Genomic DNA, 23,475 nt, shown 5'->3' with positions numbered 1-23,475 from the left:
ATTCATTAGTGACTCGGCCGCGGAATGATATCTCTCGCGCGCGGATAGCATTATTTTCGGGTATTAAAGTTTCCACCCAACCCCCCTCTCTCTCTCTCCATTACCCCACCGATCGGGACAATATATCCAGCGCCGTAAACGTCTAAATTATTCAATGCTTTTAAAACACTTCGTATATCGCGCGTGGTTCCTGCCGCGTTAAAGTTTCAAATGGGATTTATTCGGCAGCCGCGAATTTATTTCAGCTACGTTCACGCGTCGATCGATGCGAACTTTTTCTCTCTTCTCCCTCTGTCTCTTTCTCTCCTCCTCTGTATCGTATCCTTCTTCATCCGCAGGACTTCGCGCGGCGTGATCGGTTTCCCTATGAGCGCGTAATATCACTAGAATATTATTAGAATATTGGAATACGTCTAAAATTGTAAGAATATTACTTATTATTACATAATATTACGCGCTTCTAAGGTTACGTAACGTCTCTCCGCGATATTGAGCCGCGGAAAAGAACGAACGTTCTCCCCCTTCCCTTCCTCGTACCCCAATTTTCTTCCATCCAGCGGTCGTTTGTGTCGAGGAAAATTTGTGGGATGCGTGCGGAAACTTCCGAAAACAACTTTCCCCCTCCCCTCCTCGTCTTATTCGCCAGACGCGCAACCTAATTTCGTCGTGGCGTTGTTTTCGCGGATGTTCCTCGCGGCCGTAACGGAGCGTGCGTATAAATCTCTCTCTTTCGCGGTTACAAACATATTTGCATATTGCGCGCTGCGCGAGTTACAACGGCGCGGTGGTATAAATTCGCCCGCGGCGCCGACGCGCAGTGCGGCGAACGCGCCATTTCTTCGCTCATTTGCTTATAATTCCCATATTTTCAGATAGATTAGAGTACGAAGAATAAGAAAACATGCCGAAACTAGAATTTTTACAATCTTCATTTTTTTCTCCGAATATCCGGTTTTCAAGCATTTCGCCGCGGCGGGATGAAGTGCTGCGATGAAACTGGCTAAATAACGAGCGACGGTGAGGCGAGGCGCGGCCGACGCGAGTCCTGGAGTAGATACGAGAACTCCCTCCGCCCTTATACTCGGCAAGAAACCTGCCGCCGAGCCCGTCACGAGTTCGATTAACCCTTTCTTCACACCGAAGCTCATTAAACTTAAATGCGAGTTCGCGGGGATGAAACGGACGACGCCGCTATTCCTCCTGGATGACGTTCTTGCGTGTTCGCGCAGTCACGCTGCTTTATTTCCCCCGGAAATATTCTAAGCGTCGTGTTCGACTTTGAAACTACTGTCCGAACGCTGCGCCGATATGTTTCACGTGTGACCGTGAGAAGCGGGAATTCCGGATAAACATACGTCCGAAAATGTTTTCCACCGGAACTGGAGCGGAAGAAAGAAGGTAAGAATAGAGGAAGTGTAACTTATCGTAACTATCGTGATTATATATATATATATAATAAAAAATATTTCATAAGAAAAACTATGTAACGAAAAATTTGAAAATTTAAAAGGAATTAAGAAACAATAGAAATTAAATTTAAAAAGTAGAGAAGAAGAGAGAGAGAAGGGGGAATACGGATGATACGTGGTCCTCAACACGTTCCTATCATAACTCAGCAGGTTCGTGGCAATAAAAATTATCGCCATCTGAGCAACGGAGCTAGCTAGCTAACTAGCGAGCGAGCGAGCGAGCGCGAGAGGGAGAGGGGGGGAGCGCGCGAGAGCACGACGATGAAATTCCAGCAATTCCGTGGCGCGTAACAAGGCGGGAGTTGCCGCTTATCGGCCTCTCCGTGCAACTCCGTTAATTAAACGAGTTAATTACTCAAGGTGGCGCGCCGAGAAAACCACGTTGAATTTAGGAGAGCGAAACTGGTCAGGACGACGACGACGGCGGCGGCGGCGGCGACTGGCGAACGTTAATTGGAGGTAATCCGTGGCACCATAGATACGTGTTTGCTCCGAAGTGTGAGCTCAACAGACCACCCTCAGATACGATAACCTGTTGAAGTTGCGCCGACCACCTCAGCGGACAATCTGAGACGCGGAGCGATAAACAGTGAATTTCGCGAAATTGCACATTAATTGTGAAATTCTACCAAGTGGAATTAATTGATGAATAACGTAGGAGCTTGCCGGTTTTGCCGACTGTGACGCAAAGGGTTAACCGTCGCTGCCCCGCCGTTGTCGCTGACGTCGCGAAACATTGCGCGTAACTAAGGAGCGATTCGCACGTTCGAACGAACGAATCCGCGAATAATTAATTACTCCCGCATGTGCCGGCGCAGGAACTGGATAAACGCGGCGGGGCACGCGTGCGTGCCCGAGCTCGCGCGTAATTAATTGAAAAATGAGGGGACGAGAGGGCGGATAAAGCTGACACGTCGACGCAAAGTCTCCGAGTGGCGATTAAATAAGGCTGGGTGAAACGCGAAAATTATTCCCGCGCCGATCTCGATACGGGCGCTCGCGACACGGGAACGTGCGAATTCTTTTTTTCCTCGGCTCCCGGATGGAGATCGCAAGGAGGGAGGGAAGGGCCGACCAGATAGAGTTATCGCTTTGCCACGCGAGAGTGGTAATCGATTTAAATACACCGCGAGCGTTGTCCGCGCGCACGCGTACACGCGACTACCTTATCGCTTAAGTGGCTCTTTCTTTGAGCGAGTGCCTGCCTGCTTCCTCTCTCGCTCGCCTCCGCCCTTCTTTAACTCTTTGCGTCACAGTGGGCAATTCTGAAACTCTGACCTCAGATTCACAATCAGCGATCCCGACAATACTAAGATGCCACATTTCACAAAATTCCACCGAGAAATAAAGTATATAGCTCAAGGCATCAATTGCGGAATTACGCTTGCGTGGCTGCTCTGCACGAGAAAGGCCTCCTCCTTCCTCATTCTCTCTCTCTCTCTCTTGTCTTCTTTTCCCGTAAGACGTGGTCCACAAAAATCCCATCAAAGAGTCAAGGAGAGCCTTCTTGGCTCCCGTTTCGCCGTGTCTCATTGGATCTCTCAATTTCCGTCATTCCTATGCAGTTTACACCTTCGCGAACGGTTTCTTTTCCTTCTTCGAAGTGGCAAGGCGGAAGCGAGCGCATGTGAGCGGCTCCTCTCTCTCTTCCTCTCTCTATGTTTACCTATCTTTTTCTGTCTCTTTTTCCTCCGCGGAAGGGAGGATAACGACACCTCGCGCGGAGGAAACTAGTTTATTAAACTCGTTACCGATCCTTGAGTGTCTAGTCGCTCGGTGACATCCAGTTACTTGCTAATTTACTCACTTCACAAAGAAAAGGAGCGACGAGCATGCGAGCGCGCAAAAATTTCACGTCATTACGGATCGTCGCCGCCGAGACGTTTAGCACCGATTAACGGGCACGTGCGGTCGATTGAACGGTCGAGGTCGCGTAATCGCATCCACGCGCGTCCGAATGGTCGTAGTCAAGGTGCACGTGACTTCGGATCCCGAAGTCCGAGAAAGCATCGATGATTTTATCGAAACAAAACCGCCAAGTTTTTCTCCACGAGGGCATTCATCAGCTGCCCGATAGGTGGAGTGAAGCCGCAGGAAACAATGGAAATTATTTCGAACACTAAACTTGTACTTGGCTTGGTTGTAAATAAACTTTGGATTTCATGAAGAACGGCACCGAATTAATTTGTACGCCTATAATAATTTTGATATAAGTCGCATTCGATTGTACCGAAGCCGGCAGTGCCAGCTTGATATACGTGCACGGCGCAGCCTGTAGATCGCTTATCGCGAATGTAAATAAATGTGTCACCGCGGAATTGCCCGGCAACCCGCCGTAAAAACAGCACGAGAATCGAGCGCACACATATCAGCGACCGCATCTAACGATCTATGCTCCCGACTGACGACGATGATCAGTTTCAAATAAATAGTAAATCACTCGTGAACTTACGAACGTCTTAATATTGCCACTGAAAATCGGGCACACTATAGATCAATTACCAAAAGAATAGTTTGGGCTTACTTAGATGGCATATAGATTAATAATAACTAACTTTGGCGATACTGATACTTATTAACTTCTTTCTCTTGAACCTCTTTGAACAACCTATTTTGATGTTAAAACAGCGAAACCGGAAAGTTAAGACACCATCAGGATCAAAAAGTAGGAGTAAATTATATGATTAGAATAAAAATTGAATCTATTTTACTTATTTTAGTTTTTACGCGAAGAGAAATAATTTTGTTGTATCGAAAGTTGCACAGTTGCTGTTGTATATGCGCCACGATAACGATAAAATTTAATTTAGAGAAAGAGGAAGCCTTCCGTTGAGTTTCTCGAGTAGTCGAGGTCCCATTTTGGTCGGACAACAGATGCACCACTGTCGCCGTCGCCGGACCAAACGTGCGGGCCGGCGCCGACGTATACCGAATGACGCCACGGATTTAATGGAAGTTAAATGAGTCGCATTGTTTCCCCGAGCATCGGCCGTCGGTTCTCGCTCTTTGGCAGCGCGCCAGTCGGCGGCAGCGACGGCTCCATGCGAACGGGAAATGCAACATGGACGGACGGAGCGGCGATATATTAGCCACGGCAAGCCTACTTTCAATGGGTGCTCCGTTTCGCTATTACAATCTCAATTACGTCACAAAAGATGACGAGGGAAGACCGTTAACTTGTCATTTGTACGCGTTGTAAAAAAAAAGGGGGGGGGGGAAGAAAGAGAAGCATAACGTTTGTATCTCTCTCTCTCTCTCTCTCTCTCTCTCGAGGGCACGTGTGTAAACGCGTGGCAAACTTTACATACTCAAGAGCTGTACGTTACAGCCTTCGTAACGGCTTTGAACTGTCGCGCTCAGAGTACTTTGCATTGTGAATTAATTAAGAGGGGAAAAAGTAGAAGGAGGCGAATAATAAAACGAAGAAAAACATTGAAATATTACAGTAACATTGCTGCAATATGTCACATTCCAAATAGCTAAGTGATTTCAAATGACATTTTAATTACGTCTTATTGACATTAGAGGTGTTATATTGAGCAATTGCTTTTAATGTCTATCAGTAAAGATGTTATTACATGTTCGTGAACATAATAAAGATATATTATACAAGCGTAAGTTACAAGGATATCGTCAGAGACAATAGAGTCAGTGGTTGCCGTCCAATCGTCGAAGTTCGGCAACAAGGTTAATTGTTGAATGGGTAACTTCCGGTCAGGATAGAAACTACAACGCGAACGTATAAAATAACTTTTGTCTTTCTCTCGTATAAATAATAAAACAACTAAGAAACAATAATCTATCACTGGTCAATTTATCACAGCTATTAGTACTTTTTTGTAATGGAATATAATTGTGACATGTCACTGTAACATTACTGTTATTCGTTTTGGCGGATATTATACTGTGACATCTCAATAATATTGCAGCAATATCTATGCTATATTACATTGCAATATTGCAGTGCTATATGACACTCACGAAGCGGCCCTTCGTCAGCCGTGCGCGTCGACGTTTACAATGCCCCGATCGTCGATGGTGCTTTCAATCGCTCGGTAATCTCGCGGTTTAATCCTCCGGTTAATTATTTGAGGCTACGAACGATACCACATGCCGATACAACAGCCGACATAATGGCGCAATTAACGCGAAAATCGCCGCCCGGCGGTTGTAACGCGAAAGTCGGCCGCGGCTGAATGAAACGGTCGCGTTTCATTAGCCGGCATGCCCATTAATTGTGATTTCCTATCACCTAATTAAACGACCGAACTCTTGGCACACCACTCGGCTTCGCGTCGAGAGCCATTCTCTCCCTTCCGCTCGCGTTTCCCCATCCTCCTTCCCGTCCGTCATCCGACCGCCGTATATCTCCTTGGGTGTATTCTTGTTGGATGCCCACGCGCTGTAAGCGCTATTTTCAGCTTTTGATTGTCAAGCGCTTACAAACGCTTACACCAAATCGTTTCCTTCGGTACGCACGAGCTCTTGTGAGCGCATTAATGACGGATAAAAAGCCGACTCCAATATTATTTGCTCGGGCATCACATGCTAGACATTATATTCTTCCACAATCATATTAATATATTAAAAAGATAATAATTCATATTATAATAGCCCTAAAACATCCATGTTTTGCTCCGACAGGCCCGTAATTCATTTAATATTTAGTTTAACTGAGAAGGAGCATCCCTTCTTACGAGCAGTTTATAACTTTAACAACAACAAACTTGCCGGTTTCTAAACATATTTTCTTCCTCCAGGGTTACAAATATTGTATAAGGGTAGATTGAAAAATTTTCCGATCTGACCAAGAAAGAGCAAAGGTTCAATGAAATTTCAATACTTGTCCAATAGATGGCACTGAAAGAAACACCAAGAGCTAAGTTCGATGTCGTTCTAGGAGATTAGTTTGTTTCCGACAGCCTTTTGTGTGTCAGTTGTCAAGTTATCGCATTGTGTTCTCTTTAAACGCTGCCCTACCTCGATGGGGGGAGAAGTGTTTGCAAGCACGACGTTATGACATCACAATGACAACATTACACGTTCTGTGAGCGCTCACGATGCCAAAGGGAACGGTGAGAGCGATGCTTATAGCGGTTTAAAGCTTTCAAAGGAAACGCATCCCTCGTTCTTTCTTCTACGCGGAGCGAGTCAACGTCGTCAGGAGAGGGTCACGCGATTACGTCGCGAGATTACGATTCTCGTAAAAGTGTCCGACGCGCTTCCGCGACACCTTCTCCGCACGCGGCCACGTCCTTGGACAGACCACCACCGGGGCGGCGTCGCGTGCCTTTCTAATCGGTATTCCGCGAGAACGCGGAGGTACACACACACACACACACACACACACGGAGTAGATCTCCGTATGATCGAGTTGTGTAAAAAAAGAGAAAAACAACACTTTGAGTTCCGGTTTTTTATTTCAAATTTCGTTTCGATAAAGGGATTTTGGATAGGATTGTAAATAGTGTGTCGAAAAGCAATTTGGGAGGAGGGAATTCGAAAATTTTGTTGTGGAAAAGTGAAAAGATTGATAGAAATACGTTACGTAGAAGCGGAAAGCGACACTTCGCATCGAAAAATTGCAACGCGATAAAAACAAGAAAGAATTTCACGCATTCTCGCGCCTCGGAGAGCGTCCGTTTCTCACTTCTGCTCAATCAGGATGCACGGAGGAATTTGTGCTGAAGAAAAAACACCTCGCGCGAGAGCGATATATCGGTGTTGCGATATATTGCGAAACTGCACGACGAAACGGGAAGAGGGGGAAGGAGGGTGGCAAATTTATGGGTATTTGTAAGGAAAGCTGTTAGCTTTATGAGAGCTAATGTCAGCCAATGAGAGAGAACGTATATCGGGGAAAATACGAGGGCCGCGAGAGAGCTTACTCGATTACGGAAGAAAAGAACCGTGCTGCGCGCGGGCAGTACACGCGGGGGAAGGGATGGAGGGGGAGGATGCGCGCACCTAGTATATCCACGCTGAAACTACAGGGAGGGAGGACGATAACGTCGCGCTGTGTGCGCTGCAGTGTAATTCGCGTTAGCGCCGTAATTGCTTTCGCATCGATTGTTCTTACGGGGTCAACTCTCTCTCTCTCTCTTTCTTTCTCTCGCGCTCTATTTCTCCCCCTGCGACATAACTATATGCCATGCGCGATTCTGGTGGCCCAGAAATTCGTTCCGGAAACTTGACGCATTCGCGAGTTTCTTCGGAGTAAAACTCGGACCCCCATTGGATCTTCCTCCTCCTCCTCGCTGGGGAATGGGGATGAACACGATCGTAAATCGCGATCGAAACTCGGATCGAAGTTCCTCGAAGCGCGAATGGTATGACAAATTATCTCGAAAAGTCAATCGCGCGAAGCGGCTCTTACGAGATGCAGCAGCGGAGTGTTCGTGCGTGCGTACGTCTCCTTTTCTCGTAAGTCAGCGCAGACCGACTAGTCGTTTCACTTTCCGCACGGTTACATCGCAGCAAATTCGCAAATCGCAAGCGACGAGGGAGAGAATGAGCGGACACGCGCGCGTAACGGCGCCCGGCGGCAACGCGTACGCGAAGACATTCGGTGACAGACTGAAGCAGACCACTGAACGACGGGCGAACACCACCGATTCTCTCTCTCTCCTACACCCCGAAGAGGTGTTCGAGGAGGCACCAGCCGAGGACGACCGAGCCGCACCGAGCGCTGCCGATCCGGCTCGTTGCACTGAAAGCTCTCCGGCGCTGCAGTTGTCTATCTCTTACTTGCTCGCTCGCGGTGCATGATACTCAGTGTTTTTCTCAGATGATTTCAGATTCATCTAGATGAAGATGAGATGAAAATCCAAAAAAATTCGTCGTAGATTAGATGAAGATGATTTGAATGATCTAGATGAAAAGTAAGATAAGTAGCGCTACTTATCTAGATGATTTTGTTAGATGATATGTTTTCACGAGAGACTTTATAAATATTTATAGTAAAAATTACGCACATCATAAAATTGCATAACGATTAATTCGTCAACGTAATCGCTCTAAATTTAAGGATATAATGACTGCGTTCAGAAAATATAGCGATTAGTGTCACTGTCAAAGGTATTTTTATCCTCCCATATAATAATAATTTATTTGCAACAATCGCATCGGCTCTTACTATTTACATGTTTCTTCGAACAAATAAATAAGCAAACAACGAGATGGTAAAATATTCAGTAAAACATTCGGTCGTAAAAACGAAGTTTCATGCAATTGCAGCGAGATGAGAGAAAGAGAGAGAGAGAGAGAGCGCGTTAGAAAAGAGGTGAGAGCAAAAGTGCAGGCGAAACTGTCGCAATTGTATTAGTGTAATTATGAGGGCGGGACGGCACGTGGGCGCGGCATCTTAATTGACTTCGTTAATTTCTCGATTAACGCGACTCGGCAGCGATGGTGGCATCGGTGACGGTAGGGCTTCTCTCGCGAGAGGGCGGTAGAGAAAAAAAGACAGGGAAGAAGAGGGTCGGAAGGATGGAAATGACAATGGTAATTTTTTCGCAGAGTTCCCGGCTAGCTCGCGTCCACGCGTGAATTCAGGTATCGCGTTTCGTTTCCGCATACATCGAAAGAGGAAGTCTCGGCGCCGCCGAACAGTGGGGCGAAGTGCTTGAAAACCGGATATTACTAATCTTGGCAAATATATTTGGTAAAATTAAACGAATTCTTCTCTCACTGTGGGAACATCGGGAGAAGTCTCGTCGTGCAGAAGAAGACAAATCTACTCCTCGTTTCTGCGACGTAATTTTACACGCGGAAACACGCAGCTCTTACTGCGCGCGATATCCATCTCTTCATTTGCTTATTTATTATTCGTACCGCACGCCGATTAATTTCCGACGCCGCGCGCGGCGCTCCCGAGATTTTTCTCTTACCCGGAGCACTCAGGTTCTTACGCTCGCACCTGTTGGCGCAATTTAACAGCCATCTTGCCGTACCACGACGCGGCTTTATTGCGTATCACGAGCGTATCACGAGAAATTCATAGCGAGACTCGCGCGGAAACGACGATGACGACGGCGGCGACGACGACGAGGTATGAAATTCTTGGGGAGGAAAAGACGAGGGCGGAAGTAAATATCTCCGGGAATAAGGACGTGTGGGCGTCGCGCATGATGGAAAATAACGATCGACGCCCTAGAAAAACGTCCTTGTAAGGATATATCCCCCGCGTTCGAGAGGGAGGGAAGAAGAGAGGAGAAAGAAGAAAAAAGGGAGAGAGAGAAACTGGCGAAGTTGTCGTACGCTGATCATATTGGGGTCATTTGTTCGGACAAAAACTAATTGGCACCAAAACCCACTGAAATTTCGAATTTCCTGCTCAAAATTCCACTGACCACTACATTAAAATTTTACCCAATGGACGGAGTATCAATTCTACTGGATCTAGTAGAAATTCTACCAAGTTGGCAACACTGATCACAGGATCTTACTGAGTATCGGCCGCATTGATTACTCTTTGCCGCGTAGAACACACACACACACACACACACACCTATCCGGTCTTCGCATTTTTACGGCCGACCGTATCCTTCTTTACACGCTCTGATAATAATCTGTCTTTCCGCGGAACTGTCGGATACTCGGCGCCATCATCTCGCTCTCTCCTCTTTTACGAGCGCTTCGTTACAATTAAGGAATATTAACTGAATTCCTGGACGATGCGCGCGAAATCACCGCGCGGCTGTAACCATTACTCGAAGCGCGCGCTCCTCGACAGTCAACGCTCCGAATCTCTACCCTGACTTCACCGCGTCAACCGTTTTGCGGACCTACCGTCTCTCACTTCCTATTTCCCGTAATTTGTTGCGCAACAATTTGAAAGCTCGCGTAACACCGATAGTCCCGGAGCGAGAAGGCGCTCGAGACTCTTTATAATTCTAAACGGTTCCACACGTTAATTCGATATATCGGGGACTAAGATTCTGAATGATTTAACCCTTTGAGCCATATATTTTATTTCTCGATGGAATTTTTCGAAATGCGGTATCTAAAGTATCGTTTGGGTCGCTGATTATGAATCTGAAGTCAGAGTTTTAAAATTCCAAATTTTGGCCGATCCAATATGCTATACTAATTTTATAACGTGGACGGACGTATCGCGAGGATTATTAATTTTGCACGCGAATGCTCAGTCAAGGTCTTGATTGCGCATCGCGTCGCCCGCCCCTCTCTCTTCTTGCGAGTAACCCGCTTGGCAATTTTCGCGGAAGTAACGAAGGGAATTAACGCGCCGCTGCGTTACGTTTAACCAACGTGCGCGCGAGCGCCGTCTGGCCGACTTGTCTATTCCATTTCTATGGAAATTTCACCGTAACTCTAAAACGAGACGCTTTTACGGGGTTGTGTGGCGATCTCTCGAAATGATTTGTGAGGCATTAGGGGAAAGTACTGTGTCTTCTAGCACGTGTAAAAAGTGACTTTTACAGACAACGGGCCTAGGCAGATCATTCTGCTACGCGATAACCAAGGACACGCTTGATTCGTTGGGTTGGGAAATTTTGCCACATCCAGCTTATTTACCAGATTTAGTCCCGTCAGATTTCCGGTTCCTCCAACACTATTTAACAGATTCCCACCTCAAAACGTTCGAAGAGGTCGAAAAATGTATTATAGTATTTATTGACTCTAAACCGGCGTCCTTTTACAGAGATGGGATTCGTCATCTACCCGGAAAGATGGCAAAAATGTGTAGACGTTGCTGGAGATTACTTTCTTGATTAACATGTCGATCGGGTATGTCTCTCCCGGGGCCCAAATTCACGCTGAACCGCAGTGTAACGCATCACCAATATACGTGCTTGTAATTAATCTAATTTGTTTTTCCAGCGTAACGTTATTTGTATTAGAAGCAATTTCTTTCCTTATTTTTAATCTCTTTGCATTTCATTTTAGAACTTTGTATACATTGTTATCGACGCTTTATCAAGTTCGACTGTGACACTCCCTTGACAACTCGGTTGATACAACTGACAGCAATGAACTGAGTAAAAACTTTCCTCAGGAATCTTTCTACTTCTGCAATCGAATTTTCGTCTGCTATTCAGCGTAATTTCCAACGTGAATTCAGTCGCACGAATCGAGTTGTTTCCTCTATGTAGCTTGCACTCTTCCTCAAGCCTCACTTCAATATCGTGATTATTCAAATTTACTCAGCACTGTAACACGTTGTACTCAATGGGACTCTCTCTATCTAGCCTTGTCGAGACGCGTCCTTTTCCACCGATTCATTTCGCATTGCGCAAACGAACCTTACGTAGTTATCGTCTGAGTTGGACGACAAGCTTGCGTCCCACGGGTCTCTTCGCACGAACAGACACGCAAATACGGATGGGTACACGACGGGTACCATCCAGAGTTCATAACGGTAACCGACTGATCGACGTTCCGCCGAACGTTCGTCGCGCGATCACGCGAGATCAAGACTCGCGCACGAAGCATGTGACTATAATTTAGCGATGTGAATGAAACAATGCGAGAAAGAGAGAACATGCGTATTTGCATCCTCGATCGATTGGCAGGGGTACAAATATCGTCCCGTCGCAGATAAATGATCCCGACTCACCTTATTCGCGAGGTCCAGCATATTTCCCGTGCCGCCGGCGGCGGCCTCCACTAGCTTCTGCAGGCTGTGGGGCTCCGGCGACAAATCACGCGCACCGCTGTCGAATTCCCAGCTCTCGTGCCGTCCCGACACCGTTCCTGAAATAGAAATCGCGCGCACGACGCTCGTCTAACGCGGAAAAATGTGTGTGCAAATACAAGGTCGCACCGACGAGATTTCTGGTTGAACCGGCACGGCGCGAGTGATGTGTATATATAAATCCTTTTGATGTTCAAACCATATATATTGATATGTTCGCTATATATTAAGAAAAAAAGGGCCATATAAGAATTATCGCGCTTAATACCATCGTTAATTTAACCCTTGAACGCCACACTAGTACAGGGTGTCTCGCGCACGTTCCGTCGCGACGACATTGAGAGACGCGTCTTTTCAACCAATGCGAAGAAGAGAGATACGGTCGAACGGAAGGCGAAACCTCGCGGCGGTAAATATGCGTAACCGCGGGCTCACTCACCGAGACTGTTGTCGCTGCTCGTCGGCAGGTATTCCGGCGTGTGGGTGTGATGGGGACTGCCGCGTCGTTTGCCGGCTCTGAGCGCCTCGATTTCCGGCCGCAGCGCGAGACGCCGCCTGAGGAACTCCTGATAGGAAATGCGACCGTGCTCGTCCGCACCCAATTCCCTCATCAATTCCTCCACCGAATTCTCGAGGTTCAATTCCCGGCATACCGTCAATAGATCCTGGCTGAAAGTTCCAGAGAGACGGGAGGCGCCGTTAAAAGAGCACAAGGAATGAACGAATGCTCCTCCTCGTGATGCGTGGACGAACAATCAAGTTACTTGCCAGAGGTGTGGAATCTCTCCTCTCCTTTGCTCTATAAGGAATTCTATTCATTTATGTCATTTATCTATTTCTTCCTCGGCAGGTATGATCGGTCGATTTTCCGCATTCGCACGTTCCAATTATGGACGGTACTGGCCGGAGAGTTTCGACTACTTAACGCGAATCGCATAATAGACCCGCCGTTACCGCCGGTAGTATAGCATAATAAACGGTAAATGTGTATTACGAAAAGACTTGGAATACTCTTTCAATGAATAATTCATGGTGTGAATAATTCATCGCCGTTGGACAGGCCGCTTGCGGAAGACGAGGGCACGAAACAGTTGAAAATGGAAGAAAGAATCGAAACCGGCAGATCGACGAACGATTCGTCCCATCAATCACTTGGGGTCGTTTTATACCTCAACGTGTTTTTACTAAGCTTATACTGTGAATAGGACGGGTCACAGCCTATTCTTGTTGGGTCTCTGAATATCCAAATAAAAGATACATATCGGTTCCCGACCAGTAAAAAAAAATCCACTGCGACGTGAGCTTCATCTTCTGACCGCTGGGGTATGAAATGACCCTAGGTGAGACTATTCCCGGGTTAATAATCCATTATAGAGATGATCACGCGAACTCTCGCGAACCCCGAGACAGGGATATACAGAAAACGGACGCGCACAACAGGATCGACTCTGCTAAGGCGCCCACCCCCTCCTTCGATCCTTTCATTTTAACGATACCGTCGAGATTCATTTAATTAGAAGGGACGGCTAGGAGCGCTTGTCACATCATCCGTACGGTCGCCTCGTCGCTTTTCGTCCATTATGATGCTCAAATAATTGTCTAACCGACTGGAAAGAGCCAAGCCGGGCCCGTCACTCTTGATTATCGGTGGTGCCGCGACGTGCCAGCGATTCGTGTCAGCGAATGCGGTTGAGAATCGCGCGCGTAGGACACCGTCGGTGCCGCCGCCGGTGTGTGCTCGCGCGGTCGGGCGGGCTAGGTCGACAGGACAGAATTAAAGATTCAGCAGTTACAGCCGTCTCCGCTGCCATCCGGTAGAGATGCCCGGAAAATCGTTAAACGAGAGAGAGAGAGAGAGAGCAAGCGACGGAGAGAAATGGGTGGATGGATAGATAGACGCGACCTCGCCGTCGACTCTGGTGGCGAAAACGGACGTGGTGCGCACGCATGTCTGGACGGCCACGGGCAAAAATCGCGAACCGTCGTGGGGAATATTGCGCGTGTTTGCGTAAATCACCGAACTTTAAAAAAAAAAAGAGTAAAAACGGAATCGAGTGCACGCGCTCCGTCGTTGTTTCGCCTTTGCAAAAAAAAAAAAAGAACTTAGTTAACCCTTTGCACTCCAGCCTAGTAATGCATAGAGGCTATTAGTTCCAAGTACATACCTATGATGTAGAAGAAAAATAGAGTCGTTTCAATAAAACAAAATTTTTATTTCTTAGCTATTTTATAACAAAACATATTCTAACTTATATTATAAAAGAAAAACATAAATTTTAGGACTTAAAATTTCTTAAAGTGCCGAGGCAGCAAAACAACCATGTCGCCGCTACGGCGACAGCGGAGTGCAAAGGGTTAAAAAGTATATTTAAAAACTTATTATTGAAACAAACTTATTCGAAACGATTTTACCCGTGATTACTGAAAGATACAGAACAACTTTAAAATACTTGTACGTACCTGAGGGGGGATGAACAAGTGTGGGACACCGTACGCGACGGACTTATCAGAGAATCGATCGACGAGAAATCGGCGATACGTCACCGTCATCGACGAGGTTCGCCGAGTATAATCGCGCGCGGCCGTATCTCGCGATGTAATTGAGGTTGCGTCACGGCTCGCTCGCGCGATGCAACTCGAGTGCAACGGCCGGCGAGCATCCAATCGAGCTTCCGACGTTCGAGCTTTTCGCCCATTTGGCGGAACAGCGATGGCGTCGATCCGTCCGTCCGTTCCGACAGCGGAAGCAGACGACGACGCGTTACGTAATCCATTAATATCGCGCGCGATAGACATCGCGGTGTGCGAGCCGGACGGCGCGGAGCCGGCGGAGGCAGATAATTAATGCATGACGTTCGATTCGCGCGCGCGCGCAACGCTTGAATCCCGTCCCTAAACCGGCGGCGGCATTGTTTCGCGATGAAAGACAGAGATCCGTGTACTCTCTGGCCTCTCCTGTCCTCTCCTGTCACCCGAAGGGTCACTCTTGTGCGGAAAAAGAAACAATTCTGTCGATGCAACTGAATTCTCCATTGCCTGGAGAATAGACGAAAACTCCACCTGTACACCCAATATTGACGGTTGCGCGAAAGCCTTGATCGAACATGACGATGCAAGGTGGCTTCTTTCTCGCTCACGACTGGCTTTAGTCAGTTTAGATTCTGGTGGGTTCATGACGAATACCTCGCGGTTGGAAAAGTGAAATGAAAGAAGCACGGGAGAAAAGGGACGCGTTCCCGCGCTGCCACCGATCTGAAAAACACGCGCAACTTAATCCAACGGGGCGCATGTCACTTGTCGTCCCGTTCGCGGCGCATACGCGGTTTTACACTCGACGTGCGAGTTTCTTTCAAATATGCACGCACACGCACCTTGCGTCCTCTTTTTCTCGCGAGCATGCTGCGGTTTGCCCTTTCCGTACCGCAAAAGAACCTTTTATAGGTAAGTTAGAGCAAGAAAAAGCGGTCAGTAGTCGCGACAGAAGAGAAATTGTATGCATCTTGTGAGACATTTTTACATATACGAGAGTAGATTGAAAAGTTTCCGATGTGACCGAGAAAGAGCGAGAGTCCAGTGAAATTTTAATGCTCGCCCGATAGATGGCACTGAAAGAAACACAAAGAGCTAAGTTTCATACCATTCTAGCGATTAGTTCGTTTCTGACAGCCTTTTGTGGGGCAGTTTGTCAACAATGGAGAAACTGAAGTATCGCGCCGTGATAAAATTATTACGCTAATATTATTGTGATATATCACCATAACATTACCGTGATACGAAATCAATATTTCAAAAGATTGACAAAATGTTTCTTGCTTATTGGATAATAATTACGCACGCGACACACGGATCGAAATTATTAATGGAGTACATTCGAAGATATCGGGAGGAGAGGACCTTTCTCCGAGGACTTTGAGGGAAATTCCGAGGGAATAACACGGAATAGCACATCGATATCGGCCGTGGCGCGCGATTGGATTAAAACTCAATTCCCGTTGCTATGACCTGTAATGCGCTGATCTCGTTACGACCCTTTCCGCTTTTCGATCCGGTGAATTCTCCTGCTTTTATTTTCAATCAGCAAGAGAGAGAGAGAGAGAGAGAGAGAGGCGCCACGCCGGTGGAAGGAACAGAAGAATTCGGGACTGTGTTTGGGAAAAAATGAAAGGACGAAAAAAAGGAAAGAAAGATTCAGGAGAAGGGAAAGCAGAGAACGCGTTTTGTCTCTCTCTTTCTCTCTCTCTCTACTCCTTTTCGTTCTGAGTTGCGGGCGTTTCCGGCGATGGAATAATTTTCACATGCAGAGTTCGCCATTTTTCTCGTTTTATCCATAGCGCATCTTGCCGCGTGATGCATTTCGCGCCGTCAATATCCGCACTGAGACATAAAGCTAAGTTAGGTGTTTGCTGCTGTTACTATCGCGAATTAAAATCTACGACGAAAGCTCGGCGGAGATTTCACGAATCAATACGGAGGAAAAGAGGCTTGGTCGAGGCTCGCTCGCGAGCGCTTCATTTTCTCTCCTAATTAGCCGCCATGAATTCTCATAGCATCCGTTATACCTCGCCGACAGCCGCGCTCTACAGTTTCTCGCAAAAGTCGTGAAAAATCGAAATCTTTAGACTAATTTGACACTCTTAAGGATAATTTGCGCCTATTTAAATGATCTATAATAGACTAATAAAAACCTACTGTGACGATACTGATACTTAGGAGTCCCTCGACACCTCAAACTTCATACGAGGTAAGAATTGATTGGTCTAGTTCCTTATTTGATAAAAAATGGAACGGAACTAAAGAAAGCCAAGTATAAAGGAACTTTATTTATAACTAAATGTTCTGAGATGTGAAATGTGAATATAATAATATTAGCATATACACAGCTAAAAGTATCTTACAGCAGAGAGAGGGAGGAAGAAACGCACACATACATAAAGGCGGCTAGCCATCAATTTCAACGCTTCGCGCGATCACCGATAATGCAGTTAATTTTGGAATCCGACTGATATTAATAATTCGTGGGACGCAGACGACGCGAAACCTTGACGCCGGCAACTGTGATATCAACCGCCGGGGATCTATCAAAGTTGTAACAGCCAGTGGCATTGGCTCCGAAAATAATTCGTTTAACGCGAAGGTCTGCTCCGTTTAAAAAGCGCTTAAAATTAAAACTGAAATTCCTAATACAAGCTCTTGTCCTACCGTTTATCTCCGATAAAGATGAATATATTTTGTACTCCTTCCACCTAGATAAAGATGATCTATTTATTCATCTGGATGATTATTTAGATAATTTTATTTAGATATCGGCAAACACTGATATCAGGAAACATAAAAAACAACCAACAGCCTTGTATATAAGAACTTTATTTATAACTTTATGTAACTTTACTTTATGAAAAATAAAATTAATATATAATTGAAAATAAAATAAAACTTGTGGGGATTAAGTTGAAACCAAAATTTCAACCACGAAGATGAGGACGCGGAGGATGTCGATCGCACCGAAAATTTCCCATCGCGGGTGCGCGCATCCTCCCCGGTCGGTACGGCCGGAAGGAGAGAGGCGTAAATAACGATAACTGGTCGGGACGATTTCGAGATTTATCGCGGGTGAGCCGAAGCGAGGCGAAATAAACGAGAGTACAAGAGCGCGCGGGTGCGCGTAACGAAATTACGAGTGCGGGTCTGGCTGTGTAAAAAGCCGGAATGGGATGGTTTCGGCGAAACGCCGCAAAATGGGGCCGTTCGCCCGCGCGAAGATCTCGAGATTTCGATCGACGGTGCGCAGAGCGCACGATTCACAAAAGGGAAAGAAAACGGGATTGTTTCCCTTTAGTCGAATTACAATGTAAGTATATTAGATGTCCTATGCGGTAAGTTTTATAACGGTTTGAGCACTTTTTATAGAGGATGGCTCACATAAAGTGTTATAACCCAAAACCTCGGAAATTATTTGCCGTATCAGAAAGTTGTTCGTGAGAAAGTTTCATGTATTCGAACAGTCTTTCTAACTATGTAAACGAAAATTCTTCTCCGCTCCCTCCCGAAGGGAGGCGGGAGGAAACTTCGTAATTTCAAATGGAACCTTCTGTAAAATATTTACATATTTGGATTCTACGGGAAAACGCAAGTAAGCTTTATCTGGAACATTTCTTTGAAAAGTGCTTCTGTCAAAAGTTATAAACATTTAACTTTATATATACTCTACTTTAAACTTTAAAGTAGAGTATATTCAAGCTAATGATAAAACCTTAAATTAAATAAGATTTCATAGTTTCTCTGCTTTTTTTTTTTTTACTTTATTAAATGTTTGAACTATTGACCATTCATATTTAAACGCTTATGAATTTTGTCTACAAAATGATACGTGACTTTTCTACTCAGTTTTATCCGTTCTGCTTGCACAGTATAGGAACTCTCTGGAAGTGCGCGGGTACAAAATCCCAGGATCCCGAGATTAAGCGGCGACCGTGCTCGTTTCTTTATTCCGTCCGCGTTCTTTCCGGCGCATCGGCCACTGAAATTTTACATTTACGACGCACGCTTTCGTTCACGGAAATCTGTTGCATTATAACAACAGCAGTGGCAGCATCGGATGGCAACGGGGGAAGGTGCACAGGCTGTTTCGAACCGACTGTATTTTACGCGACAGAAGAGAGTCGGCCGCGGGGGAGAACAGAGATAGGAAGAATAAAGGGGATAAAGGGAGCGGTGGGTGGGTAGGGAGAGAAATGCCGATAAACGAGTCTCGGCGCGCGCGGTCGGACGAGCAGTCGTGTAACCGAAACAAGGAAAAGGAGGAAAGGAGACGAGAAGAAGCTGATCGCACGGTGGTGTGTGACTCACTTGCCATAAAACGGGCGGCAGCAGTCGTATCCCTCCGCGCCTCGGGCCCAACCCCCGGCGTATCGTCGAGGGTTTGCATTGACGACGGAATCGACCCCTCCTAGTGTCTCGTGACGACTACTACTACACTATTTCTACCACACTTTCGCCCATCTCTTGTCTATTCATGTTGGGAAACACACAATCTCTCTCTCACTCTCTTTCCCCTTTTTGCGAGACGAGAATTGTGTCCCGGAAAATTGGGACATTGACTTCTACAAACAGCGATCCGGAGCAAAAAAGATTAGAGTTTCGAGCGAGAAGTGAGATATGACCCACATGGAGAATTTCTCGGGGTCTAATTGGGACTCACGAGGAAAGGGCCTCAGCTGTTTCATCGTTTTCGATTCAAACTCCACGCAGAAATGTTGTGGGTGAAGTCAGTAACATATTCTGTAAGTTAAGCCCTTATCTTTGAGTAAAAAAAAAAAAGAAAATGGCAGTATAATAATCTTCTCATGCAGGATGTCCCAAAAATCTGGAAACGGTCGAATAATATTTCATAAACAATGCGTTTTAGAAAAAAAATATTTCAGGCAACATTTACGATCCTGTAATCGTTGCGGGCATTCGGCAATAGAGACTGATGAGACTTCACGTGTCACGTGCACGAGGCCAAAAATGTGCAGACCGGTAGTTCTGGAGGCGGGCGAGAGTAACAAGGTTACGAAAGCGTGCCGTAATGAATGCCAACGAGTCGGGGAATATTGTTTCATCCCTCTCTCTCTCTGCTTCTCGCCGGCTCTATCGGGTTTACTCTCTTAATTTATTTGTAGAACGCGAGCTCTTGCTACCCCTCCTCCTCTTTCTGTTCCGTCGCTTCCTCATCCCAATCTTCTTATAATCCGGCGAATCTCACTTAAAAACGCATTTATACACGGATTGGGTGCGCGCGAGTGCCCCTCTCTCTCTCTCTCTCTCTCTCTTCCTCTCTGTCTTTCCTCTTCCCTCGTGCGCATTGCGTGTGTGGTTTGCAGGGATGAAAGGTGGAAAAAGACAAAAGGGAGAAAAAATCAAAGCGAAGGGAAGGACGGAGCATTAACGTACGAGAAGTCGCTCCCGGGGCGAGCCGCATTGATCGTTATAAAACACAGCGATGCATTCGCCGCGCGATAAATTATCGCTCGTTAACGAATCGATGTTATATTCCCTGCCCTCTTCCCGCTCTGTCTGCCGTTGCCACCGAACCCCGCGCGATAATTAACGACGTAGAGGCAATTATTATTTCGCGGGCGAGGAGGGGGGGGGTAGCGGTCGATTATAAATCACGTTGCCGTTCCCCGATCTCAGCGTCGTCCGTTCGCGGGGTCAGAGATTTGTACAAATTAATTATCGGCCTTTTTAAATGAAAAACTAACGTTTATTTATACAAACTCAGAATATACTTTAATCGACAAAGTAATCTCCTAAAGTTGGCGATAAAAACTTTCTGCTTAAATAAACGTAACGATTGATTTAATATTAAGGCCGAGAATTAATTTGTACATCTAATGTATCGAAACGCTCGGCGCGTGACTTGTTAACGACGTTAAAACAGTCGGCGACAGTGATCGCCCGTGGTAGAATCCGAACCCTGAAGAGACATTTCGTTTCGGATCTCAGCCGTGGTAAGAGCGGGTCGTCGATGGATATCGCTGTCCGCAAGATTGAACGACAACGACGACGAGGGAAAAAAGAAGAAGAAGAAATCCGCGTTGTGTGAGTAACCACTAATTTTCTCATCACTATATAACTTTTTCTGGTATGTGAACGATCGAGTATTCAGCTGTCTGCCCACTCTTTCCTTATTAAAGAGAGAGAAAGCTACACGACACCTATTGTCCGTTTCTTTCTATTTAATCTTCAGTTCTCGCGTCTCGTGCTCGGTCTATTCTTACTATGTCTATGGTAAAAACAGAGAACATTCTCTTCTCGCTGTCTTCCCTCCCTTCCATCTTCTCTCTCTCTCTCTTTCTGTATGTCTCTCGATGAGATCTAATTTAAATGTCTGTCGCAAAAACGACGTACATTTCCAGATTTCGTAACTCCATTGGGGGCGTGAGAAATCAAATTAGACATTCCACGAAACGCGAACGGTCGCTTGACAATTTGCAAATATTCTCGCGATATTAATTCTCGCGAGAAAGAGGAGAGNGGGGGGGGGGGAGAGAGAGAGAGAGAGAGATATGTTTCGCTCACCTATCGATGTATCCATCGCCGTCGCCGTCGCATGCTTGAAAAAGCCTCCGGACACGTTCCTCGTCGCAAATGGAGCCCGTCTCGCTTTCGGCATCCGCGGTCTGTGACATCTTTCCTCTCACATCTGGAGCACGCGCCCAGCCATCGTCGTCCGCAACGAACGATCCCAACCAGACCTGTTCTCTGCAACCAGCAATGATTATGTCGTTGTAGTTATCTCGTCGTCGTCGTTGCGCAGGTATGATGTGTCATACAGGTGTGTAATATATATGGTAAAAGAGGAAAAGCTGCGACACGCAACGACACGTAAAGATAACGATCGTAATCACACGTTGTACCAAATAGGACTACAGCGGTGATAATATTCTATTGACGATAATCGCCCCCCTCCCTTCCTCATGTCGCATGTTAATCGAATTTCAATCTCGCAATCCAGAGAGAGAGAGAGAGAGAGAGACGTTGCCTTTCGGCCGCCGCGTGTCGCACGCAAGACGAGAAGTCTTCAGATGTGCGCGGAGGAAATTAGCCGCTTCCCGCCGTGTAGAAAATGATCCCCGAAACTATTATCTAAATTAAACATCAGGATCAAAATCAAATCAAACAATTAAATATTGCGACTGATCTCGAAGCGAACCAGACATCATGATTATCTTTCGATGATGGGTTCAGCGAGCATCGCACGGATTATCCGGTTTCAATTATATAAATTGGAATCAAAATATTGTCGCGCAAAAATGATATAAATAAATAAATAGTCAGATATAAATATTAAAAAATAAATAGCTAGGTGAAATCACAAGTTTGTAATAAATTTATATAAATTATTATTGATATAAATGTATATACGTGTATATATAATATTTATTTATTGACGAGAAAAATAAGTCGCTTTAGTACACGAGCGTCGATATAAAAGCAAATTATACACACAAAAAAGAGAGAATTATATAAATTATATAATGGGTATATATATATATATATGCGAATATATAACCAAATATAAATCATAATTGCATAACACACACACACCATACTCACCTCACGATACTTGGGTTGACCCGGTACGAGCGAGAAAGTGGATAGCCGGAGAGACGACGATCGCGCGAACTCGGGGAATCGCTCTCAATCGGAAACGGCGGCGTGGCCGCACGAGGAGTGCGGGATTCGCGTCGACGATGGACGCGTCGGCCGGCGCCGAGAGGCGCGTTCCGGACTCATGGCACGTTATTCATCGTCCCTGGAGATCGGGAAGAAAGGTAACCGAAAGAACAGCGCTGGGCTGCCGTCGCACGTTCGCGCGTCACGCGACCCGGCCTCGTGTCATCGGCGCGTTCTCCCGTTTCTCAGGATTCCGTTGGCGCTTTCCCTCCCACCCCTCCCGCCCGTCGCCCTTTCCTCAACCTCCACGGCGGAATCCGCCTCAACGCGCGCCGTAAGATTCGCCGTCGCTATTTTTAGACACGCGCGCGGCGCGGATGCCACCCGCCGTGCTACTCTCTCCCTCTCTCTCACTATCCGTTATATCGTTATAGCGCACGATATAAACAGAGATCCTCCCCCCCCTACTCTCTCTCTCTCTATCTCTCGTGTGCAAGCGACAACGACCGCGAGGAGACGCGAGGACGAACTCTCACCTCCGTCGTCGGCCGATTATCGTGTCACCGTGTAGGTGAGAAAAAACACGCGAGCGAGAGAGAGAGAGAGAGAGAAAACAATACGCGTTCTCGGGAGAGCTGAAGAGACACGCACGCACAAAAACTCTCACTGTCGCCGCCGAGTGTCACCGAGTCACTAACCCTAACCTCAAAACCGGACCCAAGCGAGACTCTCACCCTGCTCGCCTACCGCACTGATAAAAACTATCGATTGAGCCGGCCGCGGTCGAAAAACCCCGACCGGGCGAGCGCACCGCCATCTCGCGCCTCGTGGTCGCGTTAGTTGATTGGGGTTCATTAACGGAAGCAGATAAGTGTGTGAGCGCGATCGAGAACGCACAACAGTCGGTACATGATCTATTGCGCAACTCGAACAATGGCTTTCTGTATTCGGTAGAACGCTTATTTTGCAACTGTGGGAACTTTTTTTAACCCTTTCGCGGCGAACAGCGCCTTTAGGCGCTCAGCTATAGATGCTCATTCTCAGCGAACAGCGCCGTTCGGCGCTCAGGCAAATTTACCCGCGGTGAACGAACAGCGCCAGATGGCGCCCATCCGGAGCCGCTCTCTTCGTACGAAGGCGCTGTTCGTTTGTTATCAACAACTGCCATTAATGTCCATTAAGTTGTTT

The 23,475-nt window shown here is 46.5% G+C and overlaps 1 protein-coding gene across 10 annotated transcripts in view; it reads right to left on the bottom strand.

Moving 5' to 3' along the window:
• Nucleotides 1–23,048, bottom strand: part of LOC106748020 (colorectal mutant cancer protein) — a 35,977-nt gene extending 12,929 nt beyond the window's left edge. For 3 of the 10 annotated variants that reach the window (XM_014626159.1, XM_014626165.1, XM_014626167.1), the window contains exons 1-5: nt 22,986–23,036; nt 22,228–22,426; nt 21,190–21,372; nt 12,566–12,795; nt 12,049–12,185 (exon numbers count right to left, since the gene is read on the bottom strand). In XM_014626159.1, coding sequence (XP_014481645.1) covers nt 12,049–12,185; nt 12,566–12,795; nt 21,190–21,299 — 477 coding nt within the window. In that variant the 5' untranslated portion in view covers nt 21,300–21,372; nt 22,228–22,426; nt 22,986–23,036. The other 7 variants (XM_014626163.1, XM_014626164.1, XM_014626160.1 and 4 more) reach the window with 6 other exon arrangements.
• Nucleotides 23,049–23,475: the final 427 nt, after the last annotated feature.

Source organism: Dinoponera quadriceps, unplaced genomic scaffold (assembly GCF_001313825.1).
Source record: "Dinoponera quadriceps isolate SergipeBrazil2010 unplaced genomic scaffold, ASM131382v1 scaffold2662, whole genome shotgun sequence".
Classification (NCBI taxonomy): Eukaryota; Metazoa; Arthropoda; class Insecta; order Hymenoptera; family Formicidae; genus Dinoponera; species Dinoponera quadriceps.
The sequence above is the reverse complement of the archived record's forward strand: the minus strand, read 5'-3'. Positions and strand labels throughout refer to the sequence as shown.